The sequence below is a fragment of the Elaeis guineensis genome, chromosome 7, assembly GCF_000442705.2.
Source record: "Elaeis guineensis isolate ETL-2024a chromosome 7, EG11, whole genome shotgun sequence".
Classification (NCBI taxonomy): Eukaryota; Viridiplantae; Streptophyta; class Magnoliopsida; order Arecales; family Arecaceae; genus Elaeis; species Elaeis guineensis.
In genome coordinates this window covers 3,632,983-3,653,955 of record NC_025999.2, presented here as the reverse complement: position 1 = coordinate 3,653,955, position 20,973 = coordinate 3,632,983, and the positions used below count along the sequence as shown (strand labels likewise).

The 20,973-nt window shown below is 39.8% G+C and overlaps 1 protein-coding gene across 1 annotated transcript; it reads right to left on the bottom strand.

The window, feature by feature from the left end:
- Window positions 1-18,177: 18,177 nt before the first annotated feature.
- Window positions 18,178-19,715, bottom strand: LOC105049350 (probable WRKY transcription factor 17). The gene is made up of 3 exons (XM_010928973.4): window positions 18,922-19,715; window positions 18,662-18,787; window positions 18,178-18,577 (listed from the first exon to the last, which is right to left on the bottom strand). Exons 1-3 carry the CDS (start codon window positions 19,593-19,595, stop codon window positions 18,403-18,405), a joined length of 975 nt encoding a protein of 324 aa, XP_010927275.1. The 5' UTR covers window positions 19,596-19,715; the 3' UTR covers window positions 18,178-18,402.
- Between the last annotated feature and the right edge of the window lie 1,258 nt (window positions 19,716-20,973).

Below are 20,973 nucleotides of genomic sequence, written 5' to 3'. Positions count from 1 at the left end.
CTTCTCGAGCATCCTCGTACCCCACTCGGTACGAGAGAAAGCCGCTCTCCAGAAGTTCCTCCCGTACTCTTTCGAGTCACGGAAGTCTTCTATAGCCCGACCCATGGCTTCCTTCGCCGACTCTGCTTCCGCCCTCGTGATGTCTGCTCAGCCTGAGCGATGGACAGACTTTCTTCGACCTTAGCGAGGTTCCCGAGGCTTACTCGGAGCTGCTCACGTTCAGCCTTGTGCTCCTTAGCGAAGCTGTCCCTCTCGTGACGTAGCCGACGGATGGTTCGGGACTTCTTCTTGGCGTCGTCCCGGGTCGACTGCAGCTCGGACTCCGAAGTCGCCAAGGCACCAGTGAGTCGGGAGACCTCATCAGTAAAACGAGAGATCTCTCCCTCAAGCTGGCCCTCTCGATCGACCGACTGCTGTAGCTGGTCGACCAGAATGACCTTGTCAGCTTCGACGGCCGCGGCCTTGTCTTTCCAAGCCGGCGCAGATCGCTGAATTTTCGATATCCGACCTCTAGCTCGGATATGTTATAAATCAGCTGTACAGAACAAAGCCGACCGTCAGAAGACCGAACTTACAGAAATAATAATGAAAACAAAGAAGAGGGAGATTTACTCAGATCATCATCGGGTAGAATGAAGACAGCATATCTGAGATCCGCTGATTCTTCATGCCTCAATGTTGGCCGGGAGAAGGAGCGCCTGGCACAGCCGTCTGGCCAAGTCGTAGTTGGCCAGGCCCAACGCACCTTCGGGAAGTGGAAAGTTGGTCGACGCCCCACCATCGGCCGACCTTCCTTCATCGCCAGACGCCATCGGGCCCTTCCCTCGGGCGGACATCCAGGCCCTGATGTCGGAGAAGGATGGCATGCTTGAGCCCGACCGAGTATCCCTCGAAGGTGCGGCAGTAGCGGACGCGGGTTGCTTGGGCTCGCACGCCTCCTCCCGAACCTCCTCTGCCGGTTGAACAGCCGGCATGTTCTCGACCGATTCCGTGGCCGCCCTTCCCTCGGGCGAGGCTGCTCCCTCGATCGATGGTCCCTCGGACGGGACTTCAACGAGCACCATCGATGCCGACAGTGCGATGACGGGATCTGCCTCCGACCCAGCCGGCTCGCTCGGTGGAGCTGCTTGGGGCCTCTTGGGAGGCCGCGATGGCCCGGCCCCTTGCACCGGCCTCTTCCGTATGGCGTATTGCAGGACATCGGCCGCCGTCAGTCTCGCCCTCGGTGGCATATCTGCAGACGACGACAGATGGTCAGCACCATAAAAGAAAGGGAAGAAGAAAGGAGAAGGAAGATGGAAAATGGACCTAAGCGAGGGATCGGGCTGAGATCGGCATCGTACAGGGCCTGCTCGGTGACGAGCTCCCTCTGCTTCGGCCCCGAAATGTCCTTCAGGGGTGGAAGTCTTCCCCATCCTCGGCTTCCACCCGACTATTCTCATTCGAATGAGTTCGGGGGTCCCCCCAACGGGCAGGGAACCCCAAGGAATAGAAGAAGAGACAAAAAAGAATTGGTTCTTCCATCCATGAATTGACGACGGAAGATCGATGATGAAAGAAAGCCCCGTCCGAGGATTAAAGTACCACCACCCTCGGACTTTAGGGTGGGGTCGGAGGACAAAAAATGCTCGGAAGAGCAAAATCTGAAGGACAGTCGTAAAAACCGACACAGTAGAGCAAAACTGACTATTAGCCAAACTGAGTTCGGTGTGAGTTGCACCGGCATAGCCCGTAATAGTCAAGTACATTCCGGATGAACTCCGAAACTGGAAAGCGAAGATCGGCCCGGAGGTCCTCGACGTAGAAGGCCACCTGGCCCTCGGGCGGGCTGTTGACCCGACTGTTGACACCAGGGGCGAACAGCCGAAATTGCTCCGGTATGCAATATTGCTCCCGGAGCCGATCGACGTTCGGCCTCGAAAGTGAAGAGACCTCCACCTCCGGAGTCGACCGAGGGTCGTCGGTCGGATCCCCCGACCGACCTCCTCTTGGAGATGTTCTAGCCATGAACCAGAACAGAAGATAAGAAAAGGAAGGAAGAGAATCGTGAGAAAGCAAGGAAGAAGACGAGCGACGATGAAGGCCCCCAGAAGAAAAAGAGGACTCCTAAGAAGAAGAAAAGTGGAGACGATTACCTGGAACAGGGGACTACGCGGGCAGAGTCTCGACAGCAAAATAGGGGAGTAGAAATCTGGACGCAGGCATCCTTCTATATATAGTGCCCCCTGATGGTCGAGATGGAGGCACGACCAACGAGGAGATTCCAGATCGTGCCACGTGGCGACATTCGGGCCATCTTTCGACCCGACGGTTCGACGCACCCGTCCTCAGATCGAGCCACGTCACCCCCATCCGCTCGAACAGGCCCGGCTAATGGCCACCTGCCACGTGGCGAAAAGGCCGTGACGTTCTGCATCCCCGAAGGGGCGACGAGAACGACGGTTTCCATTCCCAACGAGATGGGACATTTGGTGCCAATGGGACGAGACACCTGACACCGACAGGACACTTGACACCGACGAGACACCTGACACCGACAGGACACCTGACACTGACAGGACACCTGACACCGATGGGATATCTGACATGGGACGTCTGACGCCGGCAAATCACCCGGCATTCATGGGGCACCTGACACTAGATCGGCCCACGGTACGATCGTCAGAATCAGAACTTAATACGGTGAGGATCCACTCCTTTCACCCGACGCTGCCACCCAAACAAAGACATTGGCCAGTGCACCATCCGACTCTGGAGTGGAGGGGGCAACTGTTGGGGAATACCGACCGACCCTACTCACGCCGACTTATCATCGGGCTTACATGACCGGCGCCCGACTCTGCCGACCGATGGCTGCCGTTACCGACCGACCGAGGATACGTCGGTCGGACAGACCCTCTCCTCTTTCCCGATCGACTGCGCTATGGAGTCCGATGCCCGACTCTTGCAGCACGCCCGACTGACTGTCGGAGGGGCCCCAAGTTTCCACCCGACGTCCCTCAACTAGCCGCCGACCTACAGTCGGTCGGCTCCTTCAAATGCCGTACGACTGTCGGAAACCGTCACTCCTGACAACGGCATGCGGTGCTGCCGCCTAGGGGCATTATCCCACCTAAGGCATGGGTCAACCCTAGCGATTTGACATCCCACGGTGATTTGACAATCTCATGGTGACTCTGACAGTCCTCAGTGAGTTGACAATTCTTTGATTGTCTGCGCCATTAATGACGGCGCCATACCGTGCTCCACTATATATATCGGGGAAGGCAACAGTGCTAGGAGGTCTTTTCGAAACCCTTGAATCCCTCCTCTAGCTCTCGCTCTTACCCTCTCTCTCGTTGAGCTCCTTGATTCCTTTTTACTATTGCATAGTCTCCTCTCTGACTTGACCGTCGGAGGGTCCCCGCCGGAGTCACCTCCGGTCAGTGCGGACTTTCTTTTGCAGGCACTCGTTCCCGGTGATCAGGCGACGAGGGGATTGGCCGCAACACACACCACATCAATTTTGATAATTACAATGTCATATCAACCCAAATAGAAATCCTATCATGTTCAAAGCAATCTCTTGCTCTTAATATGTCACGCCCCGAATCCAACACCCGGATCGGATACGTGATGGCCGCACACTCCTTAGAGCAAACCCTAAAGAATATGCAAGGCCAAAATAAATTATTACAACCTTAACATCCATAACAATTAATTTCAATAATAATTCATAAAACCTTGCATAATTATAATTTAAATTTCTTCAATTCTCTGATCAGATACTATGACACTCTATTTATCCTTCTGCTCACCTGTAAATCCAAGCCATAGCCAATCTAAGTCATCCTGTAACTCTGAGAAGAAAAAGAAAGATGAAGAGGTGTGAGCTTTATAGTCCAGTAAGAATTTTCATATCACACTGATATAGTAATATAGTCTGAAAATAAGAATAATCAGTAAAATATAAAATCTCATGTTCAATGTCCAGAATAATGCAAACATTCATAAATTTTCTGTCTTGTCAAAATAGATGCATCATCATATGTTAACAGGTGAAACACTTTTGCTCAATAATTGTTTCATGCCTTATCTTTCATTTCTCTTTTCATAATCACATGATTTTTAACATTTTCTTTCTGGCTCTGGACTATCCAAAACTATACCTCAGTCATCATCCGGATTGAATCCACTTAAAAAGTCTTTCAAGACTGTCCCAGGATGAGCTCCTGGCCGGCTGTCCCACGTACCAAAGCCCGTGAGAGGCTGTCCCAGGCATAAGCTCCTGGCGGGCTGTCCCAGACATGAGTTCCTGGCCGGCTCATCCACCTGTAAGCCAGTGGGGGCTGTCCTAGGCATAAGCTCCTGGCGGACTGTTCCACATGACAAGGCTAGTCCATACCATATATCTTTTTCTTTTCATTTAATCATTATGTGTTGATTTCATCAAATCAATTCTGTCTTGCATTAGGATCAATTCAGATATATCATATCCATATAATCATGCCATCAATCTCTGATACATATATATTGACATAACATACTCATGCTCAAAATCAAATAATAGTATCTCAGGTATAATAAATTCATCGATCTCAAATCCGACGATGCAAAACCAATAATGCAAGGCCAACAGTAAAATAGCATATATATATATATAATGGTGATCATGTACAGGAATTCTTACCTTTACCGGTGACTGACCCAGGCACAGAAATTAATGTTCTTCTTTGATTTATGAATATCTTTAACAAAATATTCCACTCGATATCTTATGCAGACAATCGTATCTCTTCATAACCCTAATCAAATATAAAAATCATATATTAAAAAAAATTATCTGATAATCGATCCTAATAACACAAATTTAGGACCTCTCTTAGGATTAATCAAAATTAAGATTTGTCTAAGTATCTGGATCCTCCACTGATCCATAAGACTTATAGAGAGAGAAAATCCATCAAGAGAGAGAAAATTTTAGAGAGAGAAAGTAGAGAGAGAAAGTGAAGAGAAAATCTTTGTATCCTTCAGATGAGGCAATCATGGTCGAGATCATCAGAGGTCCTATCAAGATGATTTAATATGAATCAAGTGTTTATAAGTTTCGAATAGGATCAGACTGAGATCAGATCTACTGTACGAATTTCGAAGCAATCTCGGATCATCTTATTTTCATCTCAAGTTTATCTTAGAGTTTGTGATGCAGTCAGAGAGAGAGTAGAAAGATTCTAAAGAGATAAAATTCATAAAAAGAGAGAAAGATCTAGAGAGAGAAAATAGAGAGAGAATCTAGAGAGAGAAGGTAGAGATAGGAGAGAGAAAAGAGAAAGAAAAAGGAGAGAGAGGAGAGAGAAAAAATTCTCTCTTTCTTTTTTTTTTCTATTTTTCTCTTTCTCTTTTTCTTTTCTTTTTTTTTTCTTTCTTTTTCTTTTTCCTTTTTCTTTTCTTTTCACGGGAGCAGAGGACTTGTGTGGTTCTCTTCTTCACGGAATAGGAGAGGTCCTTCCTCCCCCTTGTTCCCGAACTAAGGGCCTCCCCCCTAATTGACCACCACTCCGATCGATAGAGCAGTCCCCGACGATGTCGAGAGATCGGGTCTGGTGACCGACGACGGCAATCAGTGACGGAAAGAAGACAAAAAACAAGATAACATGGAGAAAATAGGGGATCTTCTTTGGAATTTATTTCCAGCAAAATTGATGGCCGGCGGTGAGGTCTGGGGTTGTGAGAAGATGAGCAAGAGAGAGAAAAGGAAGGATTGGGACCTTACCTTGGTTCCGGTGGCATCTGCGGTCTTGATTTTCGGTGGGCACGGTGACGGCAATCAACGACTCCATCGAAAGAAAAGAGGGAGACAGAAGAGAGAGGAAGCCTAATGTTTTCATGGCTTGCTTAAGATAAAGAAGAGAAAATTTATAGATGGAATCTAGGGCTCCTAGAGTCCCAATCCCATTCTGATTCAAAGAGGGAAGATGGACTCTATCAGGAGTCCTCTTCCGTTCTCTTCTTTCTTATTATTTTTTTTTTTTAAATCTGGGTTATTACATTCTTCCCTCCTTAAAATAATTTCGTCCTCGAAATTAAGTTATGTCGTTCGAGATACATATTTCAAATTATACATTTTTCATGTCATTCTTAAGCTTACGATAATATCTTATATATTATTTATTTCTCATGATCTTGTTATAACAAAAATTATTTAAAATTTCAAATTCATCTCCTCTTATTGATTTCTCAATTTTTTGAAGAACTGTAATATTTTAGACTTGTATTAATATACCACTGTTATTTGTCTAATACATTCCACTTGAAATTCATAATTATCTCAAACAATCCTTGATAGAAAAATAAATAAAGGTCAAACATCGGGCACTCTTCACAATCATCGATTTTTTTTTTCTCTTGACCTTCCAACAACTTTTATATGTAGACTCTCATCTTAAGATAACCTCAATCTTCTATATCAGTCCAAGTAATAATATTATATTTTAAAAATATGAGATGTATGTCAGGACATTCTAAGTTTGAACTAATATCAGAACTATCAAGCTGTTAATAAACTTGAAATATCTAAAATTTTTTGGCATTATCTACAATGAAATAACCTATTAACAAAAATTATCCGGCTATGATCAGATTAGATCAAAATTTATAGCATCCTTTCATTATCAATAAAATCTTCCTTATTTGCAACTAATATATTTCATCATAATATCTTTTGATTTAAAAGATTAATATTTTAAATCAATTTAATCCACCACGCTTTTGCTGTACTTTCTGATCTTAATTTATCAAATTACATAAGTCTATCAAAGATAAAAATATCCTTATATGTTAGATCAATCCAGGATAGATCTAACCTTCAAATTTCATATAAGACTTATGGCAAAATTTTAAGTTTCTTTATCTTTACTATCTTCGGGTATAGCATATTAAATCTTGATCCACTTTCTATGTTTGAAATTATTGTATAAGTTTCATCACTCTTCAAGAATCCAACATGTCTAGAATCGATTGAAGTTAACCTTAGATTTACCTTACAATCATTTAGATAATTTTTAAATTAATTTTTTTTAAAAAAAAATTAAATTCTAACTTGTCAAACTAGAAGAACTCAAGTCAACATCCTTAAGTAGAATCAACTTGATTATTTTTTATAGAGTTCCTTCATCACAACCCTTAATATTAATCAATAAATCCATACAAAATCTTGTCCCTTGTATAAGTCATTCAAAATTTAACACTAGCAAGATGTCTTAGTTCAATTTTAAAAAAAATTCAAACTTTGACGTGAATAATTAATACACTTCACCATCTTCAATAATTATAAAAAAATTAAAAAAAATCTAATCCAAAGATAGTAATATGAATTATTAAAAAAATTTCATCATAACCTGTATATCATTCTCTGACAAAATAAATTTTCTTCTTTAATTTAATAACAATATCAAAATATTTTTGATCCACTTAGAAAAGTAAACTTTTGACTTGAAATTCAATACAACTTGAAAGATCAAGGAATCATATTCAGAATATGATATTTTGAGTAACCAAAGATTTCACCAAAATATGTATCTCATATTCTCATAATAAAATTTAAGTATATTTTTCATCTAAGATTGAGTTTCATATATGACCTTTTATAGGTTTAGTGCTCAAAAATATTTCTCTCTCATATGATGTAATTTCTTCTTAGACCATACCCTAATTAACTTTCTTTGATAAGTCCAAAATTCATAATGCTCAAACAATTATCACCGAAATTAAAAAAAATATCATGATCTTCAATCATATAAGTTTTACATTCCAAAATCCTCTAGTATACTCCACATAACTTATCAATACCTCCCACTTCATTCCAAGGTCAACTCTTTTCATACTTAGGTCAACCTTACCAATTGAAATCTAAGATATAACTCGTCAATTCTATTATAGATATCATATGCCACTTATACATAAATTTTATCTTAATATCTATTGATTCGAAATCTAAATATTGAATCTTCTCTTTTATACCTATCATGTTCCTCATGATCATAACCTAAGTTCAGATATCACTAAAATTATAATTCTGAATAATTATAACCTTAAACTCAAATACCACTTAAATCATATTCTCTAATGATCATAACCTAAATTATAATATCATTCTATTACATCCTTAATGATCATAATCTTAAACTCTGATATTATCAATCATACTCTATTGATTATAATCCCAAAGTTTTGATATCACTTATATGACAATCCCTAGTGATCTTAAACCTTCTGTCATATCCTAATCACTTGTATCATTGTCTCCAAATGAACATAACCTAAGCTCTAAGCTCAGATATCACTCTGTCACATCCTATTGATCTTACATAAAGTTTTGATATCACTTCATAATCTTAGTGATCTTAAATCTAAGCTCTGATATTATTCCATCATATCCTATCATGTATATCATAATCCCTAATGATCATATCCTAAGCTCTGATACCATTCTGTCACCCCCGAACCCAACACCCGGATCGAATACGTGATGGCCGCACACTCCTTAGAGCAAGCCCTAAAGAATATGCAAGGCCAAAATAAATCATTACAACCTTAACATCCATAACAATTAATTTTCGTAATAATTCATAAAATCTTGTATAATTACAATTTAAATTTTTCAATTCTCTGATCAGATACTATGACACTTTATTTATCCTTCTGCTCACCCATAAATCTAAGCCATAGCCAATCTAAGTCATCCTGTAACTCTGAGAAGAAAAAGAAAGATGAAGGGGTGTGAGCTTTACAGCCCAGTAAGAATTTTTATATCATACTGATATAGTAATATAGTCTGAAAATAAGGATAATCAGTAAAATATAAAATCTCATGTTCAATGTCCAGAATAATGCAAACATTCATAAATTTTCTGTCTTGTCAAAATAGATGCATCATCATATGTTAACAGGTGAAACACTTTTGCTCAACAATTGTTTCATGCCTTATCTTTCATTTCTCTTTTCATAATCACATGATTTTTAACATTTTTTTTCTGGTTCTGGACTATCCAAAACTATACCTCAGTCATCATCCGGATCGAATCCACTTAAAAAATCTTTCAAGACTGTCCTAGGATGAGCTCCTGGCCGGCTGTCCCACGTACCAAAGCCCGTGAGAGGCTGTCCCAGGCATAAGCTCCTGGCGGACTGTCCCAAGCATGAGCTCCTGATCGGCTGATCCACCTGTAAGCCAGTGGGGGCTGTCCCAGGCATAAGCTCCTGGCGGGCTGTTCCAAATGACAAGGCTAGTCCATACCATATATCTCTTTCTTTTCATTTAATCATTATGTGTTGATTTCATCAAATCAATTCTGTCTTGCATTAGGATCAATTCAGATATATCATATCCATATAATCATGCCATCAATCTCTGATACATATATATTGACATAACATACTCATGCTCAAAATCAAATAACAGTATCTCAGGTATAATAAATTCATCGATCTCAAATCCGACGATGCAAAACCAATAATGTAAGGCCAACAGTAAAATAGCATATATATAATGGTGATCATGTACAGAATTCTTACCTTTACCGGTGACTGACCCAAGCACAGAAATCAATGTTCTTCTTTGATTTATGAATGTCTTTAACAAAATATTCTACTCGATATCTTATGCAGACAATCGTATTTCTTCATAACCCTAATCAAATATAAAAATTATATATGAAAAAAAATTATCTGATAATCGATCCTAATAACACAAATTTAGGACCTCTCTTAGGATTAATCAAAATTAGGATTTGTCTAAGTATCTGGATCCTCCACTGATCCATAAGACTTCTAGAGAGAGAAAATCCATGAAGAGAGAGAAAATTCTAGAGAGAGAAAGTGGAGAGAAAATCTTTGTATCCTTCAGATGAGGCAATCATGGTTGAGATCATCAGAGGTCCTATCAAGATGACTTAATATGAATCAAGCATTTATAAATTTCGAATAGGATCAGACTGAGATCAGATCTACTGTACGAATTTTGGAGCAATCTCGGATCATCTTATTTTCATCTCAAGTTTATCCTAGAGTTTGTGATGCAGTCAGAGAGAGAGTAGAAAGATTCTAGAGAGATAAAATTCATAAAAAGAGAGAAAGATCTAGAGAGAGAAAATAGAGAGAGAATCTAGAGAGAGAAGGTAGAGAGAGGAGAGAGGAAAGAGGAAGAAAAAGGAGAGAGAAAAAATTCTCTCTTTCTTTTTTTTTTTCTATTTTTCTTTTTCTCTTTCTCTTTTTCTTTTCTTTTTTTTTCTTTCTTTTTCTTTTTCTTTTTTCTTTTCTTTTCACAGGAGCAGAGGACTTGTGTGGTTCTCTTCTTCACGGAACAGGGGAGGTCCTTCCTCCCCCTTGTTCTCGAACTAAGGGCCTCCCCCCCAATTGACCACCACTCCGATCGGTGGAGCAGTCCCCGACGACGTCGAGAGATCGAGTCTGGTGACCGACGACGGCAACCAGTGACGGAAAGAAGAAAAAAAAACAAGATAACATGGAGAAAACAGGGGATCTTCTTTGGAATTTATTTCCAGCAAAATCGATGGCCGGCGATGAGGTCTGGGATTGTGAGAAGATGAGCAAGAGAGAGAAAAGGAAGGATTGGGACCTTACCTTGGTTCCGGTGGCATCTGCGGTCTTGATTTTCGGTGGGCACGGTGAAGGCAATCAACGACTCCATCGAAAAAAAAGAGGGAGACAGAAGAGAGAGAAAGCCTAATGTTTTCATAGCTTGCTTAAGATAAAGAAGAGAAATTTATAAATGGGATTTAGGGCTCTTAGAGTCCCAATCCCATTCTGATTCAAAGAGGAAAGACGGACTCTATCAGGAGTCCTCTTCCGTTCTCTTCTTTCTTATTATTATTTTTTTTTAAATCTGAGTTATTACATAATATCTCTCTAACATCTCTTTTCTCTATCTGTATGTATACTATATATGTGCTTGTGTGTGTGTATGTTTTTTTTTTTTTTGAGTGAAACAGATGAAGCAAATTGCTTCCCCTTAATATTAATTAAAAGAACATAATACTTCCATCTTTTAGACAAATCTGTGCGACTTGCACTCTGAGCAAGGTCCTCAAGCTATCTATTCTCTTTTTAAAATGAAAACTTAACTGGTAGTGATTACATAATATTTTTTTGCTTGTTTTGTTTTCATTTATAAAAAAATTTCGTGCTGGCAACTAGCTACTTCCTTTTTTATTTAAGCAAATTTCGTTCTTTTTCTAAAGAACCCAAGTCAAACGAATCCACGCCTTGAGATCTTGATGCCTCTAGATGATTGATTTGGAAAAGAGATATGTCAACAAAATTCCGATCCTCCTTACCTTTGTTGACTTAGTGTTGTCTTTCTTTGAAAATTGAAAAAAAAAATGGGGGACTCGCAAAAAGTTGAAGAGATTAACCGGTCATATATTCAAATGGCAAGATAGAAGCTGAAAGACAGCCTGTGAATAGGGTTCCCTAATGTGGTATAATTGCAAAGCCAAAATTGTCCGCACAGAATGATATAATTTTTGGGTTAAACTGACCGACTGGTGGCGGTCCACCTTTTGAAAGGACCAGATGGTTTAGATATGGGAATCTAATGCTTTTATACTTGTATATTTGATGTTGGGAGTTGGGACATCAATCATGATTTGCACCTCATTGTTTAGTAGATCCTTGCATAATATATATATATATATATATATATATATATATATATATATATATATATATAAAGTGTATTAAGGGAGAGGAGTGGTTTAATGTGAGAAATGAGAGGACATAATAATAATTCTTGGATGTACATCAATGATTCAGATGAGTACTGCATGCGTTTGCTTGTATGCGTTAAAAAAGCTAAAAAAAAAAAAAAGAAGGAATGGATAAACTCTAGAAGTATTTGAACAGTTTGAACAACCGTGACGCTCATCTGAATCGTTGATATGGATCCAAAATTATTATTACATCTTCCCATCTATTTATTTATATCAATATAAAAAAAAATATAACTATGTGTAAATACATCCATGTAAAATAAATTATAGTGCCTTCCCTCTTGGAATTAACCAACTTCTCACATCTCTCCATGCTAGTAATATATAATTTTTGAAGGGTACATTCGTTGCTACATATACCACTTTTACAATGCATATAATTAAGAACATAAATTTGAACCGCATGGGATTGTTGAAAGAGTGATAGGGATGACAATGAAATCCAAAATCCAATCCTTCTGAATAGCCCAATGCTAAATCACAATTTATGCATAATGCAAGCTTTAAGTTGTTGTATCTTTCCAAATTCGTCAATTAATCTAAAGCTCTTGTTCATTAAATAATCAAAACATAGTTTTATGGGATTCTCCATCGATCTTCTCACATGTACACATGCACATAAACGGTAAACCCCTAAAAAAGAAGCAGGAAGTCAGAATCTAATTTAGGAGGTTATTGCTTACCATTTTACGGGACCAAGACTTGAGCCCGAAGGAAACGTTTTTCTTACCGTAAATTGGTCAACGGTCCGCTAATCTAGAAAGGATAGCTCTCCAAGTTACGATTTCTAAAATCTAGAGCCCAAGCAAACTTTTTCTTTGACTTTTACCCAAACAAAGTGGGTCCAAATCCAAATAAGAAACGCATCAATTCTAGCCCAGCTTCAACGTCACCGAGGAAATGACTCGTGGAAAATGCCATATGTCTCTCTTCTCTCTTCAATTTTGTACACGTAACCTGACCTTCAGCATTCGTCGAGATAAATAATTTATGACTTATTTTTTGAAGTTCTAAGCAGTGCCACACACGCCTTTGTTAAATGAAGTCATGGGATACCTTTTTTTTTTTCCTTTTTAGGCACCAAGTCAACGTTTAAGTTTTTATGCTTTGGCCGCTATTGCTCAGCCGAAGGTTCATGTGCCCTACGTTTGTCTTCTCCCCCACCTTGCAGCAGTTCATGTTAGCTTATGTCGTTGAACGCCGTATCCACTATAAAAAAAATTTATCAAATCAATGATCAAGATTAATAATCTTGAACCTGCCATGGTTGACTCATTTATTATTGGATAAAAAATGTGTTGCGGATCCATCATGAGAAGGAATTATTGGTTGGAACTATTCTATCACATGTATCTTGAACAATGAAAATGATCATTTTTTTCTCATTTAAAATAGCATAAATTATCAGGTAGCTAACCATGATTAACGTTGAATCTTTTTCTATTCAAAATTTTTATCTAAGATAATAATAAATTTTTTGTCAATCATCGTTCGTGTGGTAATTTTTTATTGGATGATCTCATACATATACGATAGAACGATTTTAACCAATAATTTATAGATCAAGAGAAAGTCCTCACTTTTGATAGTATCGCATAAGATCACATCCCTAAAAAGATTTGCACCAAAATTTCGTAAAAGGAAACACAAATTATGGAAACCCCTTTATCTAACGCGCAAGATCTTATGAAATAAAACCTTCAAAAGAAACAGAAAGCACGTTTTAAAGGGAGGAGGTGGGGTGGGGGAGGGCGTGCACCATAATTTAAGTCTCCAAAGGGTCTCCAAGGTCCATTATTCTACTGACTGCCTTCATTACTGGATCTAGATTTGCTTAAACTAACCATGCAAATGATGCAACGAAGGTTCTCTTTTTCTTTTTTTTCTTTTTATGGCATCAAAATTGGTGACATCAATGATAGGACAGGGTATACGATTTTGTTCCGTGTCTGTAACAGGTGTTTCTGTGGGCCTTCATGAGTTGGTTGGGCCCGTGGTATCCTTCACTTCTTAATCTAGAATTAAGAACTGGGTGCTATCATGTGGTTCCACCTTAATACCTCAAGGGACCATTTGGTTGGGATAATCTGATATAGAAAATATAATTTTTTTATCAGATTATCATATTTAATATGAAAAAGAGAAGAAAGAAATAGTGCAGGCTCCATGATTATTTTTCAAAGAAAAAAGATAAAATAAATATCATGGAAGATTGGTATTGATAATTTCTGAGTGACGGTAATCCAAATTTGATAAAAATATCTCTAATAAAATTATATATATAATTATTAAATTTATTTTGATATTTTTTTAAATTTATTTAATAATTTTTTTTATAAAAAAATTAAGATTGAGATAATATTATGCAAAGGACCATGTGATTATAGTTATTACATAAAAATTAATTGAAGATAACAATACTATCATAGTATTAAAAATTATTATATATTTAAAATTATACTTATAAATTTGACTATATTCTTATGTAGATTTATCTCCAACCAAATATAGTAATTTTTTTTTCAATATTATTTTTTAGAATAATTTTTTCATCAATCAAATTTAGTAAAAATTATTTTTTTCATAATTATTTTTTTGATAAATAATTTTTAAAAATTATCAGATATCTCATAATCTAATATGTTTGATAATTTAATATATTTTAATTAAATATCTATTAATAATAATAATGATGATGATGATGATAATAATAATAATAATAAAAAAAAAGAATAAACTTCATCTCGATCTCTTTTGGTCTGAGGAAGAGGAAAGGCTAAAAGAGAAGCGGACCTTCTCGGAGGCGGAACCAACGGCATTGAAACGTATAAATGAGACGTGTTCCATGCCCTACAAGGTAAGGGTCGCTACTTTCGACCGTAGTGGGCGCTGGGACCCAGTAGACATTAAGGTTGAGCTATCTTTCTCCATGAGGCCATAACCTACGTCAAAGGGCCTGGCTGGCGATGGTGTCGCAAGTTATGACCGGTTGGGCCCACCCACATCTCGAGGTCACCGTGGCACAAGCACTCTTCCTCTTCTCTAACCATGGTTAACCTTGCTGCTGGTCAAAAGAATCCCAATCGAAGACAAATAGGCAATCCCAACCAAAGATTATGTTCTCTAAACTATTATTTTTCTCTCTTTTTTTTTTTTGCCTCAGTTGACTATGCCACGGGTAGGTATAAAATTCTCCTGCACGAGGGAACTATTGTGATTTTAATCTTCTTTTTAAAATTATCTACGCGTCCATTTGTGATTGTTGAGTGCACTAAAAGACATAGTTACGGCCATGAATGGGCCAAGCGGTCCATTAACAACTGGAGCTTGGCGTGTATGCCTGTTCGTTCAAGCTTATTAATTTGTTTAAGCTCAAGTTGTAGAATCTTGTGGTTTGGCTTAGAGACCAGAAGAGGCTAAAAGTCTTCGGATTGCACTGCTCTACGATCAGCAATTCAGCATATTCATACAACCCAGAAGCCATGCTTGGATACCTATAGCCAAACTTGGCTTGAGCTCTGGTCAAGCCCGAGCCTATTGTTAACTGAGTTGGCCAGAGTACAGAGGCTCAATCCCGAACAATCCTAATTATGGGTTAAAAAATTTGGCAATAGATACGTATTGATTAGATTTTAAGGTTTTTTTTCAATAACCATCATCAAAATATGAATAGTTGTTAAACAAGACGATCCATAAGTACATACCATATCACATGTAGTGCAAGTTGTGTGATGGTCGTTCATCTTCTGATGGTGGATAATAACAATTGCATAGTTCATGCATCATAGAGAACCTGATTGGGGCCCAATTTTATCCTTGAAACATGATAATCTAGAAGTATATTTGGAAATAATTGGATCATCTACAGCCATAGCAGTATGGAGACCCATCAATTAAGGGAGATACGATGCCCGTTGATATTTTGTTGTTGCTCCACCCAAGAGCATGCAAAGTGGGCATTGACTCATCCCACTATCATCTCCTTACGAGTATTATATTTGCTAATCTCCATCCACTAGGATTAATATATGGCTCCATACAAGAAAGGGACATTGAATTATATGAGAATATAATAAAATATGGGATAAACTTGAACAATGGGAGCATAATACTTTTTCTACACTATCTGGTGCTGTCAGTCGATTAGCCCGAGCTTCAGGTCAACATGTTCGAATGGGAAGCAAATCAAAGCCAATTGGCTCGGTTTGGATTTGGTGGCTCGTGGAAAGGGAAAGGTGGGTACGAACGTCTCCCACTATGGCAAATTAGTCAAATCAGATGTCACTAGAGGATGGTAGACCCAACTATATTCTAATATAAAGCCAACCATTCTATAGTCTCCAGCCAAGTGTCCTTCCATATTATAAAGTTTCCATTCTGGATTTCCAAATCTTAAACCATTCGTTCCTTTCTTACCTAGTTTATGTGGATGCTATCTTCTCAAAGGTGTGTAGAGTTTATAGGCAAGCTGTGGAAATTGGATCTTTCTGCCGAAATGCAACGTTGATGTAACTCTGTTTGTGAATTATTTTCTAGAAACTCTATGTTACAATTCTCCCGAAAGTAATTGCTATGTCATTAAACCATTTCCTCCTCATATATTAAGGGTGCATTTGATTAGTCATTAATTTTTTTTAATTTTTAAAAAATAAAAAAAATAATATTTGATAACATCATGAAAATAAAAAATAAAAATTAAAATAATCAAAATAATTATTTTATATAAAAATAAAAATTTTTTATTTTTGAAATTTATTTTTCTATTTTTTTTTTTTCATATCTAAAATGTCAAATCAAAAAATAAAGTTCCTTCGTCAAGCTCTTTATCTCTCCACCCCCTTCTCCTTCTCTTCCCGAATTCTTCTACCTTGTTGATTCTTCACCTGTCATCCCGAAACATTGCTTTTTACTTTATAGCAACATAGTTATCAAACATACATTTTATTTTTTTACTTTTATTTAATAACAAAAAATTAAAAAAAATAAAAAATATTTTTTAAAAATTAAAAATTAAAAATAAAAAAATATAACTAAATATATCTCAAATAAGTTATTAAATAAGTAATTATCACTTAAAATCCTTTAATAAAAACAAAAGGCAAGCACAATCATAAAATTCTATGCCTTGATGGTTGAACAAAGGAATCGAAGACCTACAACGGAACAAAGCATTTCAAAAAATCATATTTCTCTGGTTAATTAAAAATTGAACTATCCCCTTAAAATCTCCAATTTATCCCATCTATGAAAATCTCAAGCTACCCAACTTCTTGTAATAGTAGTTATTAGTGAACATCACCCTCCTCGCCTCCCCTATTTGAATTTTTTTTTTCCTATTTTGCTGGAAATTTGAGAGAGACGTGATAGATGCCCCTCTGGACATTTGCAAGCAAATCCACATGCATATGGGTCGATAACTGGCTTGGGATGTTGTTTCTTCTGCTGTTTTCGGGCTATCCAACCGGCCATTTTAGGCTGTGTTTCTTGGCAATCTGACGGGCGTTTCCGGCCGCAGGTTCAGGTGTTCCACCACTTCTCCATCGCCCTTCTGGTGGGCCCGAGGAGATGAAAGGACTGTGTTTGATATGAAAATTCTTTGCAGGTAGGGATCGCTTTTCAACATATATTTAATATTTATTTAATATTTATAATTTTATTTTTTTATTTAAAATTTTAAATAATAAAAATATTTTTTTGAAAAAATAATACATAGATATTATAATATTTTATATTAAAATTATAATTTTTTATATAAAATATATATTTTTATAATTTTAATAAATTTATATAATAATAATTTTTTTTTATAATAGATGATATATTAATTTTTTATTAAATGATCCATAAGTTAAGTTATCGAACGGTTGTAGGTTGCATCCAATAATTTCTCTTATCATACGGGCCACTCGTCCTTTTCGACCTAAACTTCCTCCTAAGGCGACGCTAGCAAGCTCGAATCTCCTGGCGGTTCTGACGATTCCTCCCATCGCGACGATTACTATTGTGACCGGCCGTCCTCACCCCAGATCTCTGTGAAATTTGGGTAGAGCTGAGGGGTCAAATTGTAATTTAGTAAAAATACGGCACATGATTCACAGTTCACGGCAGAAGCCATGAAAGCTGACACCAGTCAACGAAGATAAAAGAGAGACGGCGGGGCCCACCGCCCACCACTCCCACTCGCTCCACCCCCTCCATCTCTGTTGACCGCTTCCCACCCAAAAGACGGTTATAGTTCGTGGGCCCCATCTGGCGGATGGCCACGCCTTTTTGACCACCACCCGGCACGCCGGACGAGGGAAGGCGCCACCCGGACTCGAAACCACTCTCTAATCGGCCTCAGGAAATGGCGCTCCGCGACAACGGCTCCGATACCGTAGCCTTGCCCCCTACTCCAGTGCTCCGCTCGTTTTGGTCAAATTTTCACAATTTTTCTTTTCAAATTTCCCCATTTCTTGCCTTTTTTTACATAATATCAACCCTCTCCTCCAAAGTTCTGACCTCGGAGAGGGGGAAAAAAAAAAAAAAAGATTTTTTGAAAAAAAAAAAAAAAACATGGAGCTCGAGCACGAGATAGGAGGAGGACCACCGGATGGACGGCTGGCATCGCAGCAAACTCTCGATGATGATCGGATCAGATCTCCCGGGAGGAGGCGAACAAGAGAGAATCGGTGGGTTCGGATGCAGGGTTCTGGGTGTGGCGGTGCTCCCCTTCGTACGTTACGATCAGCATCGAAGGATCGTCGGGCGCCCGCTCGACGTGCTTCCTCGCAGGGCAGCCCCTCAGGCTGCTACACTTGTAGTAGCCCCTGAGAGAAAGAGACCCATTAGATCGACTACAGGCCGTTTGATCAAGAATAAACAGTCGGTAATGGCAGAAGATAGATACTTACCGCGGGTAAGGGGAGCCCTTGATGGGTTTCTGCCCGTATTTGCGCCACGAGTACTCGTCAGGAGGGATGTCGGCCATCTTCGTGCTTATCGCCGGCACTCTGATCGTCTTCTTCACTCGAGATTTTCTGCATTTATTATTAAACATTAATTCAGCGAAAAAAAAAGAAAGAGAAATCATAGGAGAGCTTAGTTAGGCTGGCTGCTATGAAGCGCCGATCTAGCACCCAAGCTACGGAGTACTGGGTTGGTTTATGGTTACCTTCTCTTGGAGCAGTGGCAGCGGCCGCCGGAGACGGCGTACTTGCCGGAGACAAGTTCGGAGTGGGCGTGCTCGTGGCACTTCTTCTTGTAGGAGGACGAGAGGGGCGGCTTGCCGGCGGAGATGGCAGCAGAGGGGGCGACTGGAGGGAGGAGAAGGGACGATCCCTGCTTGCCGTTGGAGACGCTGCCGTCCCCGGTGATGGACGACAGGAACGACGAGTTCGTCGAAGAAATCGGGGTCGAGATGCTGAAGCTCTCCTTGGTGTACTGGCTGGTGGCGATCTCGCCGCCACCAACGACGACGGAGCAGGGGCCCGGGTTCGGCTTGGTGAAGTCCAGCGTCAGGGTCTGGGGAGGCGGAGGCGGCACCGCCGGCTGGGTTGGCTGCGCCTTGAGGGGAATCGGGGCTAGGGTCAGGGTCTGGGGAGCCGGCGGAGGCGCCGCCGTTGGGCCGCGGCGGAAGCGGGCGTGGCCGGTGCGGTTGAGGATGGAGATGACCTTCTTGAACTTGGAGACGGTGAGATCGGTGAACTCGCGGCAGTCGAGCTGCTGGGACTTGTGGTGGGAGATCTGGAAGATGAGGTGCTCCATGCTCCGGAGCCCGGCGGTGGCCGCCTCCTGGATCGCGATCTGGTCGTCCATCTTCGAGTAGCCCATCAGATCAACGGCCATCGGGAACGGAGGCGATCACAGGTTCCGGAAAAAAAAATTAAGAGATCCCGAACTTAATCTCTCCCTCCGCCGAGAAGAAAGTACCACGCCAACGGAGGGGGAGGATGAAACGAGGAGTAGGTTAGAACGCCGCGAGAGGATTATATAAATAGGGATGGGCCGAACGGGGAAACGGGATTCGGGGGAAACGGAGATCGAGTCAAACGAAACTTTTCATCACACGGCTAGTATCTGCGTGATCTTATTTAGGCTTTTTTTTATCTCGTGATGGGAACAAATAAGCTCTATTTTATTAAGACGGAAAAAAAAAAAAAAAAACTTCTTACACGGGCATGGTGCAGGTGGTGGGAAGCTTCAGTCGTAAGTTGGACTCGTCGTCTTCCGTGGCAAAATTATTTAAAAAAAATGTAAATCAAGGTACATGTATCGCGAGATAATGTTCATAGCGCTCCGCACCCTCTGATGAGTGGACTTTGTCGCTGTAGTCGTAGGGATATATAAAATAAAGGAAACAACATGCATCCCGCCAGGAGTCAACCTGTAGAAATTTGGAAAAATAATAGTAATCAATCAAATCAGGCCTCTGCATCAGTATATATCAAATGAAGCGTATCTGGAAGGAATCCTATGCACGATTTATTTTTTGGTTTTAAAAGTTGATTGCCTGCGTGTACACCGGAACTCGATGTATGGCACGGTAAAGTGACCCCTTGGGGGTGTGACCTGGTGCTTGGTTTGGTTAGTATAAAGTGGTTTTGGTGGTGGTGGACTCACACGCAGCGGATGGTGGACTTCTAGATAATTTGAGTAGTTGTGCGGTGGTGACGGATGAATCACGAGAAAAGCACTTAGAAATAGTAACCTAAAAAAAAGACTAATGCTAAGGAGCTTCCATCTCGGGACTCTGGTCGCCGAAACCCCGGGTCCCACTAAGAGCGGTTACAAACTAACGACCGTTGTAACGGTGTCGTAAAGGATCCGTAACATCCTGCATATATGAATGAGAAAAATAAATAAATTAGATAGAAATTATGCTAATTATTTAGCTTTACGTCGTCTATCTATGTGGATATAGCAGATTTAACCGGCGTCAACGGTCAATACTCATATCCCATGAGACTTGAAATTATTTGAAAAATAAAATATTAATCATTACAACACACCAAATTATGCTACTATTTATTAAATAAAATCTATTTGTTACTGTTCAAAATCCGACCTCACCAGCGAACTAACTAGACACATAAAACTGTTCTACCCGGTTGGACTAAAGCAGTTCCCTACCATATTAGCACTAATTTGCAATTATAAAAAATGGGGAGAAGATAGTCAAAACATATCCTCTTTGAGATATCCCATGTTTAAGTAAAGCAGACTT